This window comes from Ammospiza caudacuta, chromosome 1 (assembly GCF_027887145.1).
Source record: "Ammospiza caudacuta isolate bAmmCau1 chromosome 1, bAmmCau1.pri, whole genome shotgun sequence".
NCBI lineage: Eukaryota > Metazoa > Chordata > Aves > Passeriformes > Passerellidae > Ammospiza > Ammospiza caudacuta.
In genome coordinates this window covers 17457122-17483619 of record NC_080593.1, presented here as the reverse complement: position 1 = coordinate 17483619, position 26498 = coordinate 17457122, and the positions used below count along the sequence as shown (strand labels likewise).

Here is a 26498-nt window from a genome sequence, read left to right as displayed (position 1 = left end):
GCTACCATTCCACTCCGCTCACCGCCACCGGGCGGCTCAGCCCGCCCCGCCGGGCTGCGGCGCATGGACGGTCGGTGAGGTGAAGGCGGCACAGGCACCCTGTCTCGCCTTCGCCCCCCAAGGCAGCTGCAGCCCCAGCTCAAGCAGCGTCCATAGCTCGGGTCTGTCCCGAGTGCCAGCGTCCTCCCACCGCCGTCCCTCGCTCCTCCGATGCAGCAGGGAGCGGACACGCCTTAGAACAGCCGTCGCCGCCGGCCGCCTCAGCGGGCACCTCCGCCGTCCCGGGCACGGCGCCTGCGGGGCGCGGCCGCAGCGGCAGCAGCAGCTCGGCGGAGCGCACCCCGGGGGCGCCCACGGGAGACGCTCCCACCCACGCGTGCCCGGGGCGCTCCCGCCCCTCCGCCCGCCGCCGCCTGGCGCAGCCGCGCGCTCTTACACACCCGCACACTCACACTCACGCACACTCGCTCGGGCGCCCGGGCTGCACATCGCCGCTCCTCGCCCGCCCCGCCGGTTCGCCTCCGCCATGGCAAGCCCCGGCTCCGGCTTCTGGCCCTTCGGAGCCGAGGAGGGCTCCGCCGCCGCCGAGACCCCCGGCACAGGTAGGAGAGCGCCGAGCGGCCGGGCGGGAGCGGCCCGACGGAGCCGCCGTGACAGCGCTGCCCGGTGCCCGGAGCCCCCCGCTCGATCGGCGGGACGAAGCGGGGACCGACGGCGACTCGAGCCCGGGCCAGCGCCGCGGGGCTCGGCGGGGCAGGCGGTTCCTGGGGAGCGGGGCCGGGGGTCGGGCGAGACGCCCTCAGCCCACTCGCCCCCCACGGACCCGCCCCTCGATTTTCTCTTGCAGCCAGAGCTTGGTGTCAGGTTGCCCAGAAGTTCACGGGAGGGATCGGAAACAAACTCTGCGGTAAGGGCAGGGAGGCCCCGGTAGCGCGCCCCGGGAGCGCCGCGGGACCTGCCCCGGGCCGGGGGGGCGGGGGACGAGGGTCCGTGCCCCGGTAATGAGGCCATGTGTCCGTGTCGCTGTCAAGCCCTGCTCTACGGAGATGCCGAAAAGCCCGTGGAGACCGGAGCCAAGGCAGCAGCCCCGGGGGTAGCGGAGCCGAGGCCGACCTGCACCTGCGACAAAAAACCCTGCGGTTGTCAGAAAGCGGACGTGAATTACGCCTTTCTGCACTCAACAGGTAACGGCGCTCCCGGGGCAGGCTGCTTCTCTAAAACTAACGAGAACAAACCAGCGGCTCGGTCGGGAAATCGCGCCCGCCCGCGTTGCGCGGAGGCGTGGGGGGTCCGGCGGTGCGCGGCGCAGCTCTGCGCCCCCAGCCCTGGCCCCGCCGGGCATTTCTCAAATCTGCGAAAAATCACGCAAACAAACAAAAAAAAAAATCCCGAAAACAAAAACCCAAAGCAGAAAAATCCCGTGTATTGGAGCCCGCGGCTTTTTCTTTCTAAAAGGAGCATTGAAAGCATCGACCTTCTCATTGAAGACCCTGCGATGTAATTAAGGTTGAAGGGGAGGAGGGAGATAGAGTTCTCTCCAACTCATTTGCTTTAATTCGAGATATTTTTGCACTTCATCTTTTCTGACCTTGGAGGTGTTGTCTCCTCCAGTGAATAGATCCCAGCTCCTCGCCGACATGCAATAGCCAAGAACTCTCCCGTTTGCTTGGCAGCCCTGGACCCCAAATTAGGGGCTTCCACTATAGTCTGGTTTGACTGAGCCATCGCTCTTAAAAGCTCTGTGTACACCAAGACCCCGTGCAGCGTTGTCTCAGAAAGAGGCATTAAATTATCAACAAGTCACTTGCAGAGGAGACTCACCAAGAAGGTATTTTATTGCAAGGCAAATGACAGTTTTAAGGGTGCTGCTTGTAGCATTTGTTGCTCAATCTTTATTACCTGTGAGATTCGTTTTCCCTTTTGTCTTGTTTCCTTGTTCTCACTGTCTTAAAAATTAGTCTGAAATACACTGTGGACAGAATTGGCCAATTTAGATAGGATATTAAATCTTCTTGTCTCTCAGGACATTCCTCGAAATACAACCTTGCCAATTTGGTTATTAAATGAAAACAAAACCTATTCTTATTGACTAGAGTGTAAAGATTTTGTAAACATAAATGGGAGAAGGCTTTGTTCAGAATCTATGCATGTGGTCATAAAACGAAGTTAACTTTTAAATTTCTCCATTCCCAGATCTTCTGCCGACATGCAATGGAGAAATAACTACTATGTCTTTCCTACAAGATGTTGTGGACATTTTACTTCAGTATGTGGTGAAAAGTTTTGATAGATCAACAAAAGTTATTGATTTCCATTACCCAAACGAGCTGCTCCAGGAATATAACTGGGAACTGGCAGACCAGCCACAGACCTTGGAAGAAATTTTATTGAACTGCAGAACAACTCTGAAGTATGCAATTAAAACAGGTAATAGCAATGCTCATTTTCTACCCTCTATAATCTCATCCATTGATTAAAGGTGTCATTTCAATTTAGCTTGAAACGTTAAAGATTGAACAGCGACTGTATTTTGTCAGCTCCAAGCAATTTCTAGCAGAGACAGAAATCGTTTTCCAAAATGATAAAGCACTCCAGCAGCTCCATCTCTGTAGCTGTCAGTGCAGCCTCGCACACCCTTTCCGATTTAAAATTAATGCGTCTGTGCGTCGGAGTTGCCGAGTGTGGCACCTAGCACACTTTGCAAATCTTCTCCACTTTCTGCCGTTCCTTTTCATCATTTCCCGTGTGATGTCCCCCGCAGAGCGGGGCGCGGAGCTCGGGCCGAGGGGAGCCCATGCGCGGGGGCAGCAGGGACCAGCCCATTTAGCAGCCGAAATCACAGCAAACGGCCTGTAAATTCCAGCTCCGAGCGGCCACTGCCGTGTCTGTCACTTCGCCTGCAAGACATAAAATAAAAAGATAATTTAGCAGAACCTTACCCAGAAATATCGAGGATTTAGTTTCAACTTTAGGCTCAAGCAATAAAACCAATCCGATTTGTTTCAACAGCCATTTGTTGTTTTTCACCGGGGAAAGCAGCGATGGGTGACTCCTCCCTGCCTGGGATCCCCGTTAGTCGTGCCCCCCTGTGGGCTTGGTGCAGGGAAGGCGGCGTGGGGCTCGCCCAGGCGTGGGGCTCGCCCGACTCCGCTCCGGGGCCACCTTAAACCGCGGCGAGCGGGCGGAGAGCGGAGCCGCAATTACGGCTGCCATCGGGAAATAATAGGGGTCCGGAGAGCTCTTAGTGGGAATTTGAATTACTGAGAAATTGCTTTAAAATAAATGTGAAGCAGTTTACTGAAAGAGACAAAAGGCTGATTTGTGACTAGAGGTTGAGAGGAAAACAAAAAAAAATCTCAGGTTTTGAGAAGAGAACGGAACAGACTGATCTTGGTAAAGATTGTGAGGGATCTGTGTAATCGTCCTCGTTTAGGGGTGGAAATGACCATCCGCATGTTTTGATGAATGGGTCGGGTGCTGTCAGGATGTTTGTAAAATATTGAATTAAATAGTTAGGTAAATGATATCCAGAGAAGCAAAGTCGATTAGTCTGAATGGGGCATAGAAAACGTGTTTGCACAGAATGATGAAGAATGTGGAATCTGTGATTCTTGGAAATCAAAAAATAGAGTTTCTAGGCTGATTGCCATTAATCGTTTTTTGTTACAGCCTGTTTTCTCGTAACAGACCTATTTAATTTTGTGCATCCAAAAAAAGATCCTTTAAAACAATGTTGCCATTTCTCTTCCTCTCTGTAAATATCGGAGGCTTTCCCATCTTGGCATTTTATAATTTGTTTTAATGAAAATAATATTTTTGAAGTCTGAAAACGGCTGCTGGGGGGTTTTGTGAAGTGTGGTGGGGTTCAGCCCAGGGGGTGCAGAGCCGCCTCGCTTGGCTGCTGCTGCTCCTCAGCACCGTGGGGTGACAGCCCCAGCCTGGGAGGGGGTTCACGAAATGCGTGGGGTTTACACCTGGAGCCCTCGGGCGTGTGCTTCGGAGTGAAACACTGGAGTTACCCTCAGAGAAGGACAGCACGGTGAGGTTCTGGCGGCAGCGTCTGCCTCCACTCCTGCCGCAGAAGCACCTCGGGCACGGCCCCTCCTGGGCAGCGTTTGGCTGCAGGGCCTCGGAGGCTGATTGAAAAATAAATTGTATTGCATTAGCCTCACAGCTGGACACCCAGGTCTGGGGATCCGGCGAGGCAGATGGCTGATTTTCGGCCGAGGGGCAGGTGTGGGTTGCTCGGAGGTGTTGCCTGCGTGCCACGGCTCACTGGGGTGCCCGGGGAAGCCACGCTGGAGAAGCCACGCTCTCTGCCCCCTTCCCAGCAGAGACAGAATTCTTGCTGAGAGTGTGTAAAAGGCAGTGACGGTGAATGCAGGGAAAGATGGGTGTGAAGTTCAGTTACTGTGTTCTGGAGAGTTGAAAATGAGCAAGTGAATTGAAATACGAACGTTTAAAAATGGCTTGGAAACTGCAGGAGGAATGCGAGGAGCCGGTTCTGGCCCAGCCTTGCTCCCTGGCCGTGCACGCAGTGAGGCTGCAGGCACGGCCGGACTCAGTGCTTCTATCCATGCCTTCATCCGTGCTTCTGTCCGTGCCTTCATCCGTGCCTCTATCCATGCCTCTATCCGTGCTTCTATCCATGCCTCTATCCGTGCCTCTATCCATGCCTCTATCCGTGCCTTTATCCGTGCCTTTATCCGTGCCTCTATCCATGCCTCTATCCGTGCCCAGCCCTTCTCCTGGCTGCCCTGTGGGGGCCGTGGAGGCCGGGTGTTCCCCCGGGCATGCCGTGCCTCAGGCCGGTGCGGGTGGGAGGGTGTTTGGGAGGGTGTGTGGGGCAGAGGCGACGCCCTTGGTGAGGAAAGCCCGGCCCCGGGTGTTCCTGTGCCTTGGCCCTGGTTCTTGGCCGTCATCTCCCGGTTTACTCTGGGATATCTGTGAATACATTGTCTATTGCTAAACAAACCATTAAGTAATAATCTCCTGTTTTCACCTCTCAAGCAATTCTTCACCCTGTCACAATCTCTTTTCTGGTACCTCTTTGTTCAGGAACAACTTCAGCAAAGGATGTGTGTTTCAGGCAGAGGGACACGGGGAGAGATTTTTGAGCAGCTCTCACAAACTCTTCTTACCTGGCCAGTTCAGCCTGTAATCTCGGCAAAGCCTCGGTTTTCCGTGGCTATCTAGGCAAGGGAGGAGAGCTCGCTGTCGTAGGGAGGTGTGACCGGGACAGGCAGAGCCCTGCAGCTGGGGCAGGGCTCAGGCTGGGGCAGTGCATCGCTGCCATTCCGTGTCACGGCCGCGCTGAGAAGGGAAGGGCACGGAGAGGAGCGGGCTGTGTCACAGGTGTGGCTGCTGGGGCTCTCCCAGCAGCAGCAGCAGCAGCAGCAGCTCTGCTCTCTCTGTCCGGGCATCTCGCCTGCAGCGCTGCTCCCTCCGCCTCGCTGGCTCCAGGGCACGGCTGCCCGAGCCCTGCGTGCTGCGGGCCCGTTCCCAGGGCGCTCCCAAGGCAGGTGGTGTGCTGGGAGGTTTGCTTGAGGAAACAAGCAGTGACAACAGGGCTGTCGCCTTGAGCTGGGTGTGGGGCTGACACAGAACCGCTGAGACACTGCAGCTGCAGATACAAATTCTGCCATTCCCCAGCTTTTCGGTGTGAATTTATTTCCAAAACAGGAAATTTTGTAACCTTCTTTAAGTCTTCCTGTAGTCCCGATCCACTAAAGGCTTTTAGCTCCTAATTTTCTGTTACTTTCAGGTGAAATTTGTCATCCAGCTGTGATATGGAAACCTAAGCTATAAATATGGAAATCTTCAAAATCCCTCTGTCAGGGGAGATGCAGACCCTGGAGCAGGATGGCTGAGGCTGTGGTGGTGGTGATGGGGTGTGTGTGTGTCTTAGGTCCATGAACCCCACTCAAGAGCATGATCCAGTTCATTCTGCTGGATCTGAGCATCATTCCTCCGTGCTCAGGGGCTTTGGCTGCCTGGTTTTGGCAGCACAGACCAGGGAGAGGTGGCAGTTCTGTCAGTGAGAGGGGGAGCTCTGTGCAAAACGCGATCAGGCTGGATGGCAATGGCACAGGGCTGGTCTCGGGTTAAGAGCACAGGCAAGTTGAATTTGCATGTGTGTCCCCTGCCCCAAATCCCCAGCTCTGATCTGCCTGCTCAGCTTGATTGCTCTCCCTTTGTGTGCTGCAGGGTGGGAGCTGGGGAGCAATTCCCCGTGCTGCTCTGCCAGCCATGTGTCCACGCCTGATAAGAGGTCACAGGAGACTGAAGATAAGTTTTCTCTCAGTGTTGGGTCTGCATTTCCTCAATCATCTTGCTCTATCTTTTGTTTTCTCTGATGGCAATAACAGTACATCGTCTAAGGGTCAGGACAGGTGTTTCCCAAGCAGAGGCTTCTGTCCTTTGAGTTGGATGGCATTTAAGTAATTGTGGACTATCCATAATTTGTACCAGTAATTATGCCACTTATCAAGGGCTTGCGGGAAGTAACTAGTAAAAATGGAATTTTAATGCTTCCTGTGTTTAATGGCTCTAGGTACGTTTTTAAGGAAAATCTCTAGGAGGATTTTAGAAAAAAAAAACAGGAACCAATTAGATTGACCAAGAGACTGTCAACTTACTGAATATAGTCCTGTGCATCATTCTGCTGGGGCAGCAGAGCTTGTTTTTATGGCATTGAATTAAAATCACAGTTGCAAGTAGCCAGGCTATTTGTAATTGTACTGTGACAGTGAAGAAATGACAAGGACCACCACCTTCCCTGCCATCTTCGTACAATCATCAGCCATTGAGTCATGTGCAAAGCAGTCACCAAAATACTCCATTTTCTCATTTCGCCCTGTCTATTACAATCATTAGCCATTCATCACTGATGTTATATGTCCTGGCAAGCTTTTCAGATGGTGTCTCATGTGCGCCTTTCAAACCTAGTCAGGCAAAACCATATCCAGTGACAACATGTGACACACTAACGGGAGCAAACAGCTATTTTTGTGAGGCAGCAATGTGCTAATTTTCAAGGCATATTGAAAGGATAATAGGGAATGTTGGAATTCATTATTCTGTGTTGAGTATAATTACTGACTTTGGAATGAGAAAGAAGAGAAATTATCCTGCCTTTTTCAAGAAATGTATTTACTGCCATTTGCTTTGTTTCATACCTTGAAAGCACTTCCTTCTCTATAGAAATATGGAGGTAAATACACTGTTCAGCACTGAATAGTTTCATTCAGAGTCATCAGCCTTTTGATAACATTTTCTATCTTATGCAGGGCACCCTAGATATTTTAATCAACTTTCAACTGGGTTGGACATGGTTGGATTGGCGGCGGACTGGCTGACATCAGCAGCAAATACTAATATGTAAGTAGAAGATTTTTTAAATTTAATATATAGATATTTAATTTCATTATTATGATCTAAAATACTAATTCCTGTATGTGAGTGAAAGAATAATATTATGTTAAAATTGCTGGGGAAAAAATAATCTGTTTTTTAAATGGTTGCAACAGTTATTTATAGAAAGGCTTTCAATGTTGTCCTGTAGGCTGTCATTTATAAAATTTCATCATCGTGATAGGATGTTGGTTGTGCTGCCTCCCAAAAGCACACAAAAAATATATACAGATTGGCATTTTGCATGCATAAATATGTAAAATGAAAGGGGTACTGAGTGAGCAGTTGCATTCATGTAGAGAGGTTATGCACAATTCATACCCAGAGCAGAAACCATTGCTTTCTGTAAGAAAGAGATGTGGAATTTTAAAGTGTGGGGATTTTTTCACTTTGGGATTAGGAAGCATTTCTGTGTACTTGCTTAGCTTCATGCACTGTCTGGCCATTATGAATAGGACTGCTGACATGTGCCTCCAGACACGCACACGGGTTTGGGCAAGGCAAAGGGGCTCTGCCCAGCATGCCTCGGATAAAGGGCAAAGCCTTGAGCCTGGAAGAGGTGGGCAAGATTTTATTCACTGAAGTGGGTGGAAATGGATTGTTAAGGGCTCCCTGCATTTCTCCTTCTAGTCATTTGATGTCAAATGAGAAAGAAGACCATGGAAATTATTGTGAAACAGAACTCTACCCAGTATAAGATAGAGTATATTGTGGCTATAATGTAATGTAATATTGGAAAAAGATTGTAGATTAAAGCATTAAATATGGACATTACTACATTTCAGGTTCACCTATGAAATTGCTCCAGTGTTTGTACTTTTGGAATATGTCACACTAAGGAAAATGAGAGAGATGGTTGGCTGGCCAGGGGGCTGTGGCGATGGGATATTTTCACCTGGTACATAACATTTCAAGCTTTCTCTATTTTTCAGACTGTGGTATATGACATCCCCTGCAGCTAAAGAGTAAATATAATTAAATATGCATGTTTGAGAGGACACTTGCTAGTAAACACCAGTGGCCTCTTTGAGATAAAGTATTGCATGTTTATGAATTTCAGGGATGTGATTATGAGGGTCTGTTTGAGCAAATTGCACTGCATGATGAGCAGCTGTAATGGCACATGGGAAACATAATGAGAAGAGACATTTGCCTTGCAGTTTTGCTTTGCCCCCCCTTTTTATGGATCCCATGAAATAGAAAGACTGTTGTATTAATAACAGGGGAAAGAAACACAACAAAGCTCTCCAGCACCGCAGGGGAAATTGGAGCAAACAGGGAAAGACGTAGCATACCTCCCAGCAATTTCAGTGGAGTCAGGAAGACCCTGCCAGCATTAGAGCATGCTGTTAGCTTTCCATGTGAAGCTGACCTGTTTTTCTCAGTGGGGTCCTTGGGTGCTTAGTTAATCTGAGTGCTTAAAGGCTGAGAAACCTGGTTTCTTCAGGGCAAGTCAGTAAGGCAAAAAAGTTAGTGTAGAAAAATCATTGACAAACATTAAGATTTTTTTTATTTTTTAATCATTCCACTTAGTCTTTTGATTTATACTCTTTGTCACCTCTCCTCTGACTCTAATTTCATTGCTCAAAAATTTTGGCTTGTCTATCTTATGAAATTGCAAAATAATGAAAGAATTTACATTGGGTGTAATATCTTGGCTTGTCAAAAGAGAACAGACTGTTAGCTGTTGCAGAAGGAGCCTTTCTGGAAGGGAAGTTATTTGACCTAATGGAGAGAGAAAGAGTGCACTCTTGAGTAGAGGAAAGGCATCACTGATAGCAGCCCAGGACATTTGGCTCTCTGAGGCCAGGGAGGTCAGGCAAGGCTCATCTTCAGCTTCTCACATCTGAATGCATATGTGGGAAGTGTGTGGGAGTTTTATTCTGGCCCTTCCCACAGGTATAGAGAAATAGATGAGAAGAACTGACATTGCTCTTTCACGAGTTCTTAGTTAAAAAGCCTGAGAGCAAAAGCTCTGACAGTTTTTACTGTGGTGCTTAGAGATCCCCCTGAAAACCTTGGCCTACATCACACCTGGCATCTAAGTGTGTCTCACGGGCCCAGGACCAAAGTGAAAGCTTTTGGAAACGGAGTGGTGGTTGGCTACCAGCCCTGATCTGACTGGGTACAGCTGCCCTTGGCTCCCCACCTTCCCAGGGGCTGGTCAGGGCCCTGCAGGCTGAGGGCAGAGCAATGGCAGTGCTGCCCGCCCATGGCAGCGGGCTGGGGGAAAGGCTCAGTGGCTGTGCCAGATCTGCCCGAGTGTGGCAAACTCAGGTAGAGATGGTGTGAGTCAGGAGAGGTGTGTGCCTCGGGAGGAGCTGCAGGAGGAGCTGCCTGGCACGGGCCCAGGGCACTGCTGGTGTGCCAGAGCTCACTTCATCGAGCTGAAACCTGTGTGGGGACGGGCTCTGTGGCAGGCAGGTACCTGTGCTGGCGTTTGCAGGGCTGCCCCTCTCATTCTTTCTTTGTTTCTCTGCAACTTCTGGTTTGTGCAAAGTGCATCTTTATAATTTTCTCTGTTAAGGCAACAATACTCAGTGTGCAGGTTCTGCTTTTTTAGGTAATAATGAAAATAATCTCTGTGCTGTCTTCTCACTTCATGGCCTTAGCTGAAGACCTTACTGTTGCAAAGAAAAGGTTCTTTCTCTCTGCATTCTCTGGGATGAAATATACAGTATCAATACATGTGAAGCATAAAAGCCTGACTGTTTTCTCCAAATTCTGTAGGTGTGTTTTGTTAGCTACAATTAGCTGTGGATGTGAATACAACTATGAAATTAAAAGCAGAATGCAGGCTTATGAGTAAACTAAGCTTAAATGACTGAGTAATAAATACTAATAAGAAACCCTGGTATTGAGGAAACTAAACATTTCAGTCTTGATTCTTTTGACACTGAGCCAAGGACTTTGGACAAGATAGGCCAAATTGCTTCAACTTAGTTCAGTCACCTAAATTATCAATAGCAGCTCTTACATAACATCTGCGTTTTTTAGAGACAGGTACCTGAGCATTTCCTCTTAATCTCTCCATTTCTTATTTTGTCATTTCGAAGAAAGGTGTTGAAATACATTCATATCTCTCAAGATAGTTGAAAGGGGAAGAAAAACCCCAATGTGTACTGACCTGTATGCCAGCAATGCCATTCTTGTGTGGCCTTTCCCCTTGGATTCACAGGAGGGCCAGTGAGGTCAGGGAAAGCCCACAGCAGGGCAGCCTCACTGCAAGAGCAGAGCCAGGATACTGATTAGAAATGAAGGGCACAGTTGTGTGGGCTGTGGAACAGTAGTTATCTCTAGTGAGATTAAAACAAATCTTACAAAAGTCAAAACAATGTTAATTTGTCAGCACAGATAACCAACAGTGCTTTCTTCATCTCAAAGGATGGATTTTATCTTATCTCACTTTGGCTGTCCAGACATTGGGTGTTACCCTGGGCTGGTTACAGCAGCTCCTGTGTTTTCCAGGGAGAGTGGGGATGTGTCTGCAGGGCAAGTTCCACCCACCACAAACAGCTGCCATAGGATGAGCTGAACCATCCTCTGGAGGTGCACATCTTGTGCTCTTCACTCCATTTTTAGATGGATGAAGGTTGCAATAGTTGAACTCTACCTCACTGGCATTTCAACCTGTTCATTTAAAACTTTTTCTTTATATAAATACATGTGCATAAACATGGGTATACAATTAATCTCTGTGCGTGTGTGTATATATACACACATAGGATAAACCTGATGGATTTCATGCATACATGTCTGTCTGTGTGTGTGTTTGTGTGCATACAAATTTAAAAATTCTCAGCATCTGCCTCAAGTACTGCATTATATTCCCATAGTGCTCATGCAGCATTAATGTAAAGCCAAGCATTGCTCCACTGTAGACACAGAGACTTGGTTTGCAAAAAATTTCAAACAGGAGAAACAGACCACTGCAGAGCTGTAGATCTGATACCCGTCTGTAAGTGGGTTAAATACCAAACTTGAAATGGCTGTTTTAAGTGAATGTATGCCAGTGATTTTAAGGCTAGTGTTAGGGACATTTAATCTTTTCCCCTTGTTCCCATAAGAGGACAATTAAAATGAAAAATATTTGTTAGAATGACCCTTTTTCCTTTCTCTTCCCTCTTCCCACTCCACTTATCCAGAAGATGGCAGCTGTTGGGTCTCAGTGGGTGGGTTTGCTCAAAGCTGGGGCATGAAACGCCACCCTGATTTAGGAGGGGAGAGCACAGATTAGGTCACACTTGGAAATCCTTTAGGATGCCCCTTGTGTGGGCACCTGCTTAGGAGATGGAATAGAACGGGGATTATGTGTTGATGGCACATGGAAAGCTAAGACTGGGGACTGAAGGAGAGATGGTAGTTGGAATGAGGGTGAAAGGAAGCACCAGTCATTTTTTGCAGTGGCACTTTTTGCATAAGTGTTTTTTTGTGGGTAGTAGATCCTGTTGTTACACAGCCCAGCTGTGAGGAGCATCAGGAAGAAGAATCTGTGTTTCTGCCACAAGGCAGATACATTTATATAGAAATACTTTAGCAAGACTTGTTTGTTCTGCAATGATATTACAATGAATAGAAAAAGTAACAGTATATTACTGTGGACTCCAGGTGGTGCCATATCTAACATGTATGCTATGTTGATTGCACGTTTCAAGATGTTCCCAGAAGTTAAAGAAAAAGGAATGGCAGCTATTCCCAGACTGGTTGCCTTCACATCGGAACATGTATGTGTTTCTGTTTTTTCCTATCTGTTACATCTGCTTGTATGACTTTATGATGAAGAAAACAGCTGAACAGGAATTTGTTGACAACTGTCTTCATTTCTGTTACTCCTTCACTGGGAATAAAAAAATGGGAAGGACTGAAATTTTTATCTGTAGAGGGATGATCTCTGCACTTCCCTGTGGCTGAAATCCAGGCAGAGCAGTCTCTACAGTGCTCCTGTGCTATTTCTTTGCTCTCACACATGTCCATATAAATGTTGATGTGAGTGGTAAGGACCACATCAAATGAGGAGAGCTCATCATTGGGTTTCAGCACTTTCTGCCAGGACTGTCATCTGTTGTGGGGCAACAGAAAATCCTTTTGAGTCAAAATCTTTCCATCTGAAACCACTCCTGCTGTTATTTAATGAGAAGGTGATAACATACATGAAGACAGTCCTATGACAATGCTGTGTGTGTGTGCAGCAGAGCAGCTGCAGTATTTTCTGGGCTTCTCTGTGAGTTTCTGCCTGTGAGCAAAAGCTTCAGCACGTGGGGGTTCATCACAGGCACTGCTGGGACCTGCCAGGGGCGAGGGAGGTGGGCACAAGAGAAACAGGAGCAGTCCTTGTGGGAGGGTTCTTTGCTCTTTGTGCAGCCGTACAGAAGCCTCTGTTGGGAGGGTTGTTTTTGGCTTTACAACCATTTGGAACTCCTTGCAGCGCAGAGTGGAGAATGTGGGTGCAGGAGGAAAGAAAGGAGGAAGGTTTATCCTCAGGAGGGACTGTGAGCTGCTTTCAGGCTTCGTTGTCCACTTCTATATTTTTCTCCAGCTGTGTGGGCTCAGCCAGAAAGGACTCATTTGTGGCCAAGGCTCAGCAGGATACTGTCCATGTTAGGTAACAAAGTCCTCCTGCTGCCTCTGGACTTACCATAAAATGTGCTTCCATTCTATGCAAGTGTGAAGAACAAAATACTCTAAAAGTTATCACCAAAGTGCAGGAGGAAATCTCTCAGAGGATGCCTTTCATAGCAGTAGGATGGGATGAGATGTGGTACACAGCTGTGGGCTCCACATTGCAGAATTATTGTTCCCATAGCAGTTAAAGAGGACAGTCTACACATGAGTTGCAACTTTCCAAAGCTGGATGTACAGCTAGAGATACATTAGCCACATGGAAGTAACAAGTCTAAGTCCTGCAAATGAGGTTCAACATGATTATTTAAAGTAACAAATCCTAGTAATCATTAGAGTATTTCATTGTTTTCATAGCAATGGAGTGTTAAACAATGACCCAAATTGTGCTAACAGTCTCAAAATAATGAAATGAGCTTTAATAATTGTGTTTTCATGCCAGGGAAGAAGCAGTTCCCTTAGCAAATTAAACATTCAAAAATCAAATACACTAGAGAATTCATAGGGCAGCATCTGAAGTCCATTACATTTTAAAAGTATCTTCAAATTGCCGTTTTGTCCCTTCCTCAATCAAGCTTTATAAAAAGTATATTCTCATCTTCTAGAGAAGTTAAGAAACTGCACTATGTGAAGACAGGACCCTTGCCCAAAGGCTAAGGGATCATGGTTTAACCCTCAAAACAGCAGAAGCTGTTACTGAAAATTCAGAGGCCTAGAAGTACAATCCTTTTTAAGATAGGAAGTGTCATGCAGGACCTGAACACACACTTAAGATATGCAAATGTCATTTGTCTCATTTGTCACATCATGCTGATGATCTACCTACTTTAGGACTCCTTGGCCTGACTGAGGTTTCTCTCTGCCACAGTTGGATGCTCTTGAAAAACAATGGCCATGGAACAAGCAAATTGTAGAATCATAAAACACCCTGAGTTGGTAGGGATCCATCAGGATCATCAAGTCCCATTCCTGACCCTGTGCAGGACACCCCAGAAACCACACCATGTGCCTGAGTGCATTGTCCAAAGCTTCTTGAACTCTGTTAGGCTTGGTGCTGGTGACCACCTCACTGGAGAACTATTACAGTGCTCAACCACTTTTTGGGTGAAGGACTTTCTCTAGATATTAAACTTAAGTGTCCCTTAACTCAGCTTTGTGCCTTCCCTCATGTCCTGTCACTGATCACGAGAGTGAGGAGATCAGTCCTTGCTCCTCTGCCTCCCCTGATGAGGCTGTTGAAGGCCACACTGAGGTCTCCCTTCAGTCTCTCCTCCAGGCTGAGCAGACCAAGTGACCTCAGCCACTCCTCATATGGATTCCCCTCCAGACCCTTCACCATCCTTGGAGGCTCTCCTTGGACACCCTCTAGCAGCTTAATGTCTTCTTGTATTGTGGCAGCCAGAACTGCACGTGATACCCAAGAGGAGGCAGTTCCAGTGGAGGGCAGGACAATCCCTGCTTTGCCCTGCTGGCCGTGCTGTGCCTGATGCCCCCCAGGACAGGGTTGGCCCTCCTGGCCCCAGGGCACTGCTGGCTCAGGTTCCTGCTTGCCATGGACCAGGCCCCCAGGTCCCTTTCCGTGGCACAGCTCTCCAGTCTCTACACACCACCAGGGCTGCCCCATCCCAGGTGCAGAATCCAGCACTTGCCCTTGTTGAACTTCATATGGTTGGTGATTGCCCAGTCCTCTTAATTTATAGAGGTCTCTTTGCAGGCTCTCTCTGCCCTTGAGGGAGTCAATAGCTCTCCCGAGTTTAATGTCATCAGCAAACATACCCAGCATCCAGGTAAGTCCTGTGTCCAAGTCATTAATGAAGGTGTTAAAGAGCACAGGGCTGAGGATGGATCCTTGTGGAACCCCATCAGTGGCAGGTCACCAGTCTGGGGTCACCCCATTCACTGTAACCCTTGGTGCCCATGATCCACTTGGTCACCCATTGTGTAACAGGGCTGTGAGCTGGATGCTTTCTCCAGAAGGACACTGTGAGAGACAGTATCAAAAGCTTTGCTGAAGTCCAAAATGCTTCAATCTGCTGGCTTTCCTAGATCAGTGGGTTACAGAATGAAATCAGGTTTGACAAGCAGGACTTTCCTTCATGAAGCTGTGCTGGCTCTGACCAATGACTGCATTGTCCTCCAGGTGTTTTTCAGTACCTGCCAGAATAATCTTCCCTGTGAATTTGCCAGCTACTGAAGTGAAACTAACAGGCTTGTAGTTTCTGGGGTCCTTCTTCTTGCCCTTCTTGGAAGTTGGGATGATGTCCTCCAGCTTCCAGTCAGCTGGGACCTCTCCAGATTCCCAAGACCACTCAAAGTCAGTGAGAAAGACTTTGTGATGACTTCAGCCAGCTTTTTGAGAATTCAGGCCCCATAGATTTGTAGGGATCAGGCCCCATAGATTTTTAGGGATCTAGCTGGAGCAGCAGATCCATAGTGTCATTTTCCTATGCTCTGCATGCAGGGTGTGATAGTAAACAAAGCTTAAGGTAACTGTATGTGTTTAGAAACTCATAGATTTTGGTTTTCAAATTTTCAGTCAGATGCAAAGATTTTAATATCAGCAATTCTCAATGAAGAATTTCAGCATCCCAGATGAGACTCTATTTTCATTACTACCAGTCTAGAGCTTCCTGTACTATAAATGAATGAAGTTGTATCGCAGTTGCCACCACTACTACTGTAATCAGAATATGGCTCAGTCTGATGCCATTATAGGTTCAGCTGCCAGTGGGGGAGAAGGGAAGGGAGGAGTAATTCACAGCTTTTAAGTAATTACCTCCCTAATTTAGGAGTGCATCGTGTTCCGAAATTAGGAGCCTCACTCTCTGCACAACCAGTGAAGAGAAGCACCTCTGGAGAGAAACTCAGAGCATCCAAATTAGGAACCTAAATATTCCTGAATTTAAATGTTCTAAATCACCTTTGGGAGAGCTTCACCTACTTTTGTGCACTGACCATAAAGAGCCTCCTCATGTACACAAACCTACATTTGGTGCCTAAAATAGGCCTATGTGATTATTCCAACTGTGCACATTCCCAGCCAGCAAATTTCCCCCATCCCACAACTTAGCACTCTGCTGCTGTTTGTTTCTATTTCACCAATGATGGTGAAGTACTCTGCAACTGCTTGGGTAGGTCTTCCTCAGGTTTAATTTCCTGAGATGCACCTGGCACCCAGGATTTCATTCAGTCCTCTGTATTTATCAGGGCATCATCAGTCTTCTTTCATTTGCACTGCTCATGATCAGTGATGTCCTTCAGGGCAGCTGTTCTGGACTGCACATGATGCAAGAGACCTTGACTCAGAGGGGAAAAAGTGATGGATGCCAGTTGTAAAAACCTATTTCAGTCTATCATTTCAAACACTATGAAAAATCCAAAGTGAAGGCCTCCTCCTGTGTTCCAGCATATCAGTTTTAGGCTGCTGTAGCTGTTCAGAGGAGTCCATCCCTTTTTCAGCATGGAAAAAGCTGCTGAAAGAGATGGCTGCCTTCTCAGAACATTTTAGTTGTTCCATTTGGCCCCAAGGCAAGACCTGTTAAATTTTTACTGATTCCCTGTTGTGATTTTGACCTGCCCAGCCAGCACTGTCTTAAAGAGTGTCCAATAGTGGCTGGAAATTGTACGGAGCAGGGATTACACCTAGGAGGCAAAAGGACACAGTCATGCTGCCCTGAGGAGGAAAAGTGTGCAAAGGGGAAGTTTAGCTGGAGAGAACTAGGTGGGTTCAAGTCACAAAACAGACTTTGGCCCTTTTCATTGCTGGTAGGAAAATAGCTTTAAAAAGCTTGCAGAATTTCTGTGGACTTGATTAATTAGGGACTGTGTGGGCTTAATCCACAGTTCAGAAAATGAAAAAAAGGCTGGTGAAACAATTCCAGTATCTGTGGGAGAAGAGTGGTTTTGTAAAGTTTTTATCTGAACAGTTCCAGAAGCCTGCTGTGAAGCTTCTTGGTGCTGATGCAGGAGGAAGTTAAAAAATCACTTCTGTGTCTGTAGCTTGATAGACCATTTCACACAGGCTATGGAAGGTTTTGGGTTGGTTTCTGTGTGGAATGAAGGAAAATCTGATCCCTAATCTACCACTTCCATGATATGTAGTGTTGCCCTCTGTCCCTGCAACTTAGGAGACACTTTGCAGAACTGCCACCTGCCAGAAGCAGTCCAAGGGGTGTTGTGTGAGGCGTTGCTTCCAGAGGGAGGTTTGGGGAGCCTGAAAGTTCCTGTTTTCTATTTTGTAGCATAGACTAGAAAGCTGTAAATTAGACTCTGGGCATACAGAGTAAGTAGGAATTAGATTTGTTTCCACCTAAGGAAACTTAAAATCAAACTGATGGATTCACACATTTTTTTTCTTTGCACTACTTACTGCATAATAACTAGAAAACTATTTTTATGGTATTTGAAGCCAGGGGGAAACTGAAAATTATTTGAGGAACAACTTATTTCAGGTAGCACCATTCAAATCAGAGTAAAAGCATTTTCTATAAAAGTAGTGCTCTAGTGCAGTCAGTCTTAAAGGAGAAAATCATCATTTGGGTCTAATCCTTCATCTGGTATGGACCAGAATACCTTGTGGCTTTTACAGTGCCACAGTATCCTCCTGAACTCAGTGCAACATTTCTTATTATATACAGTGCTGCAAAACTATCTGCACTAGAAATAAACCAAATGAGTCTTTCTGATTAGAAAAGCGGCATGAAATTGTGTGTTTGGAAAATGCCAAGGATGTGCATACTGGTATGTTTAGAAACATCAATATCCTCATTTCTCACCTGATACTAACAAGTAACTTTAAAAATTGAATAGCAGTAGGTAAATGAAACCATAGCAAATATATCTCTCATTGCAGTGTATTTAAAACTTGGATGGGACACAGTGTGTTCTTTTTGTAGGTAATTGAGGGAGAAGCTGTAGCTTGAAATCAGATGATAAAGATAGGATTCATGTTGCTTAATGTTAATCACCTGAAGTGTAAACATTTAATCTGAGTTAGTCTATACACTTTTTATGGCCAATAAAAAAGAGTGAGATCTGCAGAAGACAACTCATCCTAAGTCTAAAGCAGGTGCCAAAGCCTTAGGAGATCAGGGAGGTATGGAGGTACCTTTTTTCCCCACCTTTGTGGGACCCCAACCAGCAAGCCTGAACTAGAAACACATTTTTAGATTATTAAGAGAGAAATAGCCCAGCCTACACATCCAGAGATTGCACAATGCTTAAAGCCCAAGAGAAGTGAATAGGAAAGTGAATTCTCCTTCTTTGCTGGTGAATAGGTGATAAGGTGAGGCTGGGGGTCCAGATCTCCTGGGCTGCCAGTGACAGACCCTGGGGAGTTTCAGCTGCAGGAGATCAGTCCTAGCTTGCTCAGCATTTGGAAACTGGTTGCTGATAAGCCACCTCCACAAAGCTCATGCCATTCTGGATTTATTTAAGCAAGGAGAAGCAGCAATCTGAAAACACAGCCATGCCCTGTGGGGCTCATGGCATTAGGATGGTTGTTTGTGACAGCTTCAACCATGCCAGATGATGAGCAAGTAATTTAGCAAGCTACAAAAAGAAGCATCTGTATATTGAAGCACTTCAGATAACAATACTGTACTTTTCAGCATGATAGCCTTTTTAATTATTCTTCCATTTTTCAGGGGGCTTATTCATTATTGCACATGTAATACATTTACACTCTCTCTACCTTACAAAGCTAACCATGTAAAAATGGCTATCTGGGGAGCAAACCTGTACCTAACAGCATTTGAAATTTTAGATAAAGGGAAAATTCCCCTGGCTCAGAATCACCGTTTTTGTTTTTCTGACTGTCAGTACGCTCTTAGTCACTAATATCTATATACCTATATCACTAATATCTATATCACTAATACCTTCTCCTTCACCCCTGAATTTCACCACATTTCTTTCTATATAGAAATTAGGTTCCTCTCTACTGGGGATATATTTGCAGTTTCCATGCACCCTGTGCAGTGTGTGAAGGGAGGGAGGGAGAAAGCCAAAATGACAGCCAATTCCCACCTTGTGTCCTCCTCTGTCTGCAAGCCCAGGACAGTGCTGAAACTCCAGACCTTCCAGTGCCCCCAAGCCTGGCTTTTCCTCTTTTCCTTCAAGGCTGGCATTAGGCAGCCTGCACCTGCCCTCCCTTTGTCCCCTGGTTCTCCCTCCATGAGGCTTCAGATCCGTGTAACTCTTGCACAGCTGAGTTGTGAAGGGTGATGTTCAGGCTCCCTTCCTGATGTGTCTGAAAATCTGTAGCCCTGGTATTTGCAGAGGGGTCACATTTCATGTCCTTCCTTGTTAGCCCAGTTAAATCATCTGTGAATAGTTCTGTCTGATCAGGTTTATTTCTGCAAACCTTTTCATCTTGTTGACCTTTATAGTTTTCTGTGTTTACCATTATATTACACAGACAACCAAACTTTCACCAACATCACAGGAATATTAAACCAAATTTTAATACTTATCATTGTGAAAGTTTTCTTTGGTTCTGCAAATATATTTTTTCCATTTTGCTTTCATCCTTGGTCTTTCAGAGCCTGTCAAGTCCTTGGAGTAATTCCTGTGGTCTTGCCCTAAAACATGAAAACATAACAGCAGTCATATATCTGTTTGTACTGGAAATTCTTATATCTGTGACTGTATAGACAGATTGAGCCATTTCATATTCAGTTTGTTTAGAATTTGTAATTGCATTTGCCCTTCTGTGCACAGACTTCTGTATTTCTTCCCAATTTATCCGTAAACCAGTTTTGGTTCCTGGCCACTGAATTCCCTTCAGTCTCTAAAAAGCCTTCAGGCAACTGAGCTATCAGCACTACATTCATTTTTTTCCCCCAGTGCTCTTTTAGCAGTGCCATGAGACTTCTTAGCAAGGCAGCTGCACTTGGCCATATTCCAATAGATGCCTTTGAGCACATGGGCCTAATTTCCTTCCTCATAGTAGACCATTTAAATCTGTCTTTTCTTTTTTAAGGCACTTTGAATAGTTCTGGGTTTTTAGTATAAAAACAAATTGCAACAGTAAATCTTTTTTAAATAGTGTGGAGTAAGGAGCAAAATTAATAAATGTAATGTCATCAACTCAAACCCCAGTGAAATATATCTGTGCCTCTTCACTCCTAAATCTCTACCTGCATTTATATATTTACACCACCCAGTATGTGCACATCAGTTCGTGTAATAAATGAATGAAAAGCAGATTAATTTTTTTAAGTATATGCATTCAATTCTATCTTCATATAACATATCTGTGAACTGTCATTATACTGGCAATATTTTTGCTCTGTTTTCAATTTTTGCAAAGTTCCAAGATACTTTCCTAAACTGGGAATTTTTTATAAGCCTCCTCCTGCCAATAGCCATTTCATGGGCTCTTCTCTTTCCTGCTCCCACAAAGCTGCACTGCTGCCCCATAGGGCTCAGGGAGGCCCACAGGGCTGGGAACAGACTTTTGTATCTTTGATGTTTTGAGGGTTTTGGATTGGTCACAATCCAAGCCTTCATCTACAGTGCATTTGTGCTGGGGAAAAGCCCACTGCATTTAGTGAAGCTGATGAAACTCAAAGAAATGCATTTGTTCAAAAATGCAGTTTTGTGAAGGAAATAACATGCCATGAAAAATGTCAGTGTGGTGGCTGAGCTGTGATGTTCAGTGTTTAAATACTTCCTAGCACCTTGCGACTCCCAGCTAGAAAAACAACAGAGCGGATTCCAAGATGAACAGACCTGTGACCAGTGGCTTTTACAGGCTGGGTGATGTCTGGATGTCAAACATCTGCAGTGTCTGAGGGCTGGTGGCTGCAGATGCACTTCCCATTCTCACAGCAGGTATCACAGGACTTTTTTCAGAGATAAGGGATAGAAACTTCTTCACCTGATGTCATTCAGCACCCAATCCAAACCAGCCACCCTTACTCTGGATAAATCTTTGCCTGAAGGTGCCTTTCTCCCCCTGAATGCAGAGGAAGCCTACTTGATGGTGTCACCTTGGTTAGGCTACCTGCAAGGGACAGGCACCAATCCCCTGTGGCTCATCTAAGTGATGAGTATGCATTCCATTTATCATCAGTTCATGTGAGAGTCAGTGCAGTGTGTGTATGTTTACTTTTCAGAGTGTGCTTACTTCAGGGACTGGTGTGGTTTGCTGTACTAGTACTTCAAAAACTGATTTTACATCTAGGCAACGGGTTCAGGGGCTGCTCAATACACATTGTTCATACACTGCAGCCATGTCCCACAGGGAAAAGCTGTACCAACCCATTGCATTTAAAAAACAAATCTAGTATTAAAAATATTTGCCTGAGGAAGTATTTTCAAATTGTCCATATATCATCAGTGAAACATGACTTAAGAGCAATCTGAACTTCTTAAAAATATCCGGATATTTAAAAAGTCAGCAGACATCATGAAAATGTTAAGAATTTCATCCAAAAAGGTGAGAATACAGGCATATAAAAAAGGAGTTTGTACTGGAAATTCTTAACCATAGCAGTCAAGCCTCCACGAAAACTACTCCCTGAGAAATTTGTAAAACACAAAGGTTTTTCCTTCTGAAGTTGGATGTACATCTTTCAGTTCTTCTACTCTTCTTCTTCTTTCATTAAGTTGTAATTTTCAAAGTGTTCATTATGCTAAGAGTCCTTTAGCATGCAGTGAATCTGTGCCCTCGTGGCCTTTAGGTGAAGTCCACACGTTTAACCATTGTGCCAGTCGCTTCCCCTTCTGCTCTCTGCTGCTTACAAATACTCCCTTGACAAAGCCATAGTGATTGCTTCTTTCCTTTGTGATCTGCAAACTAGGTCTTACTTTCTTCTTTAACACTCTGGACACTTAAAAAGCCTTGTTAGGGTTTTGTCTTCTGGATCTTTTTTATAGTGTTACATCCTAAGTTAATGATACTGTAGTATCTAAAGAATTTCCATTTTTTCAATGTTTAATAAACTGTAGTTAAAATTACTTTAGACAATATTGTTAACAGCTGGGTTTGAGTTAATACAAAACCAGATTCTTGGGGCTATAGTTTGATATAAAACTGTTGCATTATCATAATCACTGGGATTCAATTTAGGATTATATACCAACACTAGCTTGGGAGTTAAGTCCTATGAGCAAGAGAAAATTAGGCCAATGTACACTCCAGTATGTAGCTTACACATTTTATTTGTGTATACAGATTAACTAATAGTCTTACTATAATGATAATAATAGCCCCATTCTGATTTTAAACTTCAGTAGCTGTATTTATTAGTAGGAGTTATTACTGGCTTTCACTGGCATGACATCACAATTAGGCGTCCTATATTCATTTCTCTCTTTTTCTCTGGGCAGAATATACATTGTAGCACATGACTCCGGGCATCACAAACTAAATGAATTCTGTAGAGAAGACTATTTTGTTTCAGTAAATCAAGCTCACAGCAGAATCTGTACAAGCAATAGAAGCTGCAGGTTTGCATCAAGGTCCAGCATAGACCACAGTTATGTCTGTAATATTCCAGGAGTAAACCCAGATTAGAGTGATTGCTGTTCCTCCAGTTGATGGTACTGACCTTCTTTGAAGCCTCAAATTACAGTGATCAGTTTCCAAAAGGGCTCTGAATGTAATTACTGCCTCGTAGAACTTCTTGCTGAAGGGTTTGCAACAGGGTAGTGTTTTATATTAAATTAAATAATAAATAATAAAACAAGTAAATAATAATAAATTTATTTTTTCAGAGTCACTTTTCTGTGAAGAAAGGAGCTGCAGCCTTGGGTATTGGTACAGATAGTGTGATTTTGATTAGATGTGATGAAAGGTAAGTAAAGATGTCAAATACACCTTTTATTGTGGTGCATAGCACAGGATCATCAGGTGCTCATCTCAGAGAGAGTATGTAGGATGTGATCAGCAGTTGGTGTAATTTGTCATGGCACTATCATCTTCATCAGCTTTACATTGATGTATCCCACTTGAGGAACTGGCCCTGTTAGAAGCTTCTTTATGGGTCCATTTTTGGAGTCCATAAAATATCTTAGAAGTTCCTTTCCTCGGCGGTTTCTGATATTTTTTTGTTTCATTCTGATGTGAAACAGGATATCAAACTAATATCATTCTTTACATTTTGTGCTAAGAAACCAGGAGGAAGCTTGTTTTGGTCTAATCAGACTGTCATGTTTTGATCCATTAAAATGAGCTGCAGTGGGCCTTTTGTAGGAATAAAATATTCAGGAGCATTTGCTAGTATAATTCTACTACTTCATGTCCCCACCATCTTTCTCAGCAGGATTGCATTCTCTCAGTGCCCTTAACAGGGGCATGTTTGTGACAGGATGTGCAGAGAAGGATTGTGGCAGCATTGAGGGAAGCACAGGCTAAAGGAGGATGGTGATCCTGGAAACCAACAGCACAGGAGGCAGCTGATGTGCAGCTCACACAGGCCCTGAGAAAGGGTGGGAGATAAATCACTGCTTACCTCACCCAGCTAAAAGGTTTCAATCCTCTGTGAAACCCCATTTTGAGAGAAAAGTATATTAACAAAATCAACATGTTCTGATAAAAATTTTCTCGTTTAGGGAAAACACTTTCTGTGGGACAAAAAGTTAATAGAATAATTCTTACTGATTCTATTGAGAGTCTTTCCAATAGAAAATGCTATTTGAGTCCCTTACTATTATAAGGTATTGAATTAATTACATCTCTAACATAATGGAAGGCTTTGCTGCTGTCACAATACTCTGCTCCCACATTAAAAAACAAGCATCAAGTAAGCAATTTACAGTGCTTATCACAGTGCCTGCATATTGACTTATGGTCCTATTATCTCTTTATTAACAAAAGACTCAACACACCTTGAAGAGGATTTAGTGACGTCAGAACAACCAACACATATCAAAATAAATCCCCAGTTGTTTCTATTCACTGGAGATGGATGTGGATCAATGAAGCCATGTCATCTTTTTCTCCTTGTGCAAATTCAGTGTGATGGTTTTCTGTAAAGAACACACAGGTTGGGCTGCCCACGCTGAATTAAACAGCAGGATTCCTGTGTGTCTCACAGGCACCACAGGGACACAGCAGACAGAGCAGATTGTCCCACAGCACAGGGACAGAGCAGATTGTTTGCAGAGGATGTGGGCTGGTGTGGTTGAGAAGAGCCTCTGTGAAGATGTGGGACTGTGGAAGGAGCATTTTTGATGTTTTCAGTATGACCAAGCATGCTTCTCAGTGCCTCTTTTCCATTCTGACCCACACCTGCCAAGCTTGCCTTGTTAACCTGGTAAACCTTGACCCTGCTTGGGTATTGCACTCCCCTGGCCATGAATTCCTGCATCTACTCAATGTGACATGGGGCTGGAAAATCGCTTGCTTTGGTAAAAAAATTTGGGCAGTGAAAGCATCTTCCCAGTTCTGTGTATGCTTCTATGCACAAGCTCACTAAATCAGAAACTATTACAGATCAACATCTAAATTATGTTTTGAAGAGGAACTCATTGCCCTCCTTTGACATGGTTTTATTTTCTTTATTCCTCTCATGATCCCAGGAACATTTTTGAGTGTTAGACTACTACTGCTTTTCTCTTATCATGTACATGTGTCTGGGGGGAGCTCACAAGGAGCTGAATACTCTTTGGACGTTCCTTGCACTTCTGCAAGAAAAATTTGGGTTAATTTTTAGATTTTTAGAGCTTTTTATTTTTAGTTATTCTTTTCATATTTTACTGTTTTGAACATGCAGGAGAGATTTCGCAAAAAAACTCAGCAGTACAAACCCATTTCTACTAAAATAAGTACCATCTTACTGTAAGCTGTGTGAGGATGGAAGGTTACTAAACCAACAGTATCTTATTACAATAAATTAATAATTTTTTTAAAAGGACGTGCATGAAAATGTCATGAAAACAGGTCAAGGGTTTACATGCAAAAGGAAACTAAAACTAATGGGTTTATTAGTTTCCACTTCATTTTGAGCTTTAATTAAGGTTCTTTTTTTTATAGCAGCAGGAATGAGAGCCTAGTGAAAGAAAAAATCTGAAAAAGTCTTAAAAAATTTGTAACAATCTAAATGTACAACATTCAAAGCTGGTGAAGACTTTATTTCTGTAACATGGGAATCTATCATTTTTGTATTGCTGGTATTCATACTGACTCTTATTTCATGGACTTGCTTGTATCTATAGCAAAGAAAACCATAGCCTTCATATTCAGTATCAGCACAGTTTTATCTTGCACCTAGTTAATTCAGAGGATTTCCTAAATCAGCCTTCAAGCCTTGCCCAGCTGACTCTGCAGTGGATGGTTCACGTGGAGCTGTTGCAAATGCGGTCGGTGCACGGAGCCTGACAGTGCATTTGGCGAGTCTGGACCGGCAGCTTCGCACACCCTGCTTCCAGGGAGGGCACACATGCAATTCCCTGAGCCGTGGGAAAGTCACCCTGGCACGCCTCCATCCCTGGGAAGGGAGCACAGAGACGGCTGCTGTCAGCACTGCTGGCTGGCACTGCTCGGGGCTGTGCAGCTCTTCTGGCTTTTTCTGTGCCTGCTGATCGGGGATTTGGGGTTTGGCACCCAGTGAATTCTTGGGACACTGGGCTGAGCCTCTCCCTGGGAGACTGAGGCTCATTCCCAGGACTGTAACTTCAGGCAGGACCAAGAGGCTCCAGGGAGCAGCATCAGTCTTTAATGGGGTGGCCACGAGATAGTTTCTCTCAGTTCCCATCACTGTATTGATGCAGATATATTGACTAAATAAACAGGGTAAAAAAGACTAATGGACAGAGTCTGTGCTCTTCAATGCAGCATAACTCTTGGTCAAAAAAGTCACTTTGCTCCTTCTTTGGGTTTCCTATTAAGTGAAGAAGGAACAGCAAATGTTGATTTCGAGATCAAGTTACTGATATAACTCTCTCTTGCTCTAGAGGGAAAATGATCCCATCAGACCTTGAAAGAAGAATTGTTGAAGCCAAACAAAAAGTAAGTTTACCAACTTTTCTGCTCCCGAAGATGAAAAAACATGAAGAATGGCAAAGCCAGTTGTTTGCTTTCTTTGGTAAAACAACACAGGCTTGCCCATTAAGTTTTGATTTATTTCTTAGAAATGTAGCCTGCCAATTAATGAGGCAAGAGTTGCTGAGAAAATAGGTTTACAACTACTTTATAATATCCATGACCTATTTGGCTTTCTTTTTTATATGATGTTTTGCATAACATCCTCCTCTTCTATATTATCAGCCTATGATGCAGCTTCTCAGCTGAGTATTGTCAAAACCTGAGTCATAATTTTGGGGAATTTGTTTTATTCTAATGCATTGAAAATATTTTTCATAGACTCACCAAATCAGTGGAAGGTAAACTAAAATCCACATATCTCTAAAAATGCACACACTTGTATTTGTTCACTGAGAGAAGCTAGAATTAAAACATCAGATAAAAGCATGCAATAAACTCAGCCCTGTGCTTTCAGCATTTATATTCACTAGAC

At 44.8% G+C, this 26498-nt stretch overlaps 1 protein-coding gene across 1 annotated transcript in view; it reads left to right on the top strand.

Moving 5' to 3' along the window:
- The first annotated feature begins 454 nt into the window (after positions 1–454).
- GAD2 (glutamate decarboxylase 2) overlaps positions 455–26498 on the top strand; it is a 40023-nt gene continuing 13979 nt past the window's right edge. Inside the window, exons 1-9 of the mRNA XM_058825701.1 lie at positions 455–602; positions 848–907; positions 1032–1184; positions 2194–2427; positions 7290–7380; positions 8199–8311; positions 12022–12137; positions 22756–22835; positions 25936–25990. Coding sequence (XP_058681684.1) covers positions 527–602; positions 848–907; positions 1032–1184; positions 2194–2427; positions 7290–7380; positions 8199–8311; positions 12022–12137; positions 22756–22835; positions 25936–25990 — 978 coding nt within the window. The 5' untranslated portion in view covers positions 455–526. The remainder of the gene's footprint in view (positions 603–847; positions 908–1031; positions 1185–2193; positions 2428–7289; positions 7381–8198; positions 8312–12021; positions 12138–22755; positions 22836–25935; positions 25991–26498) is intronic.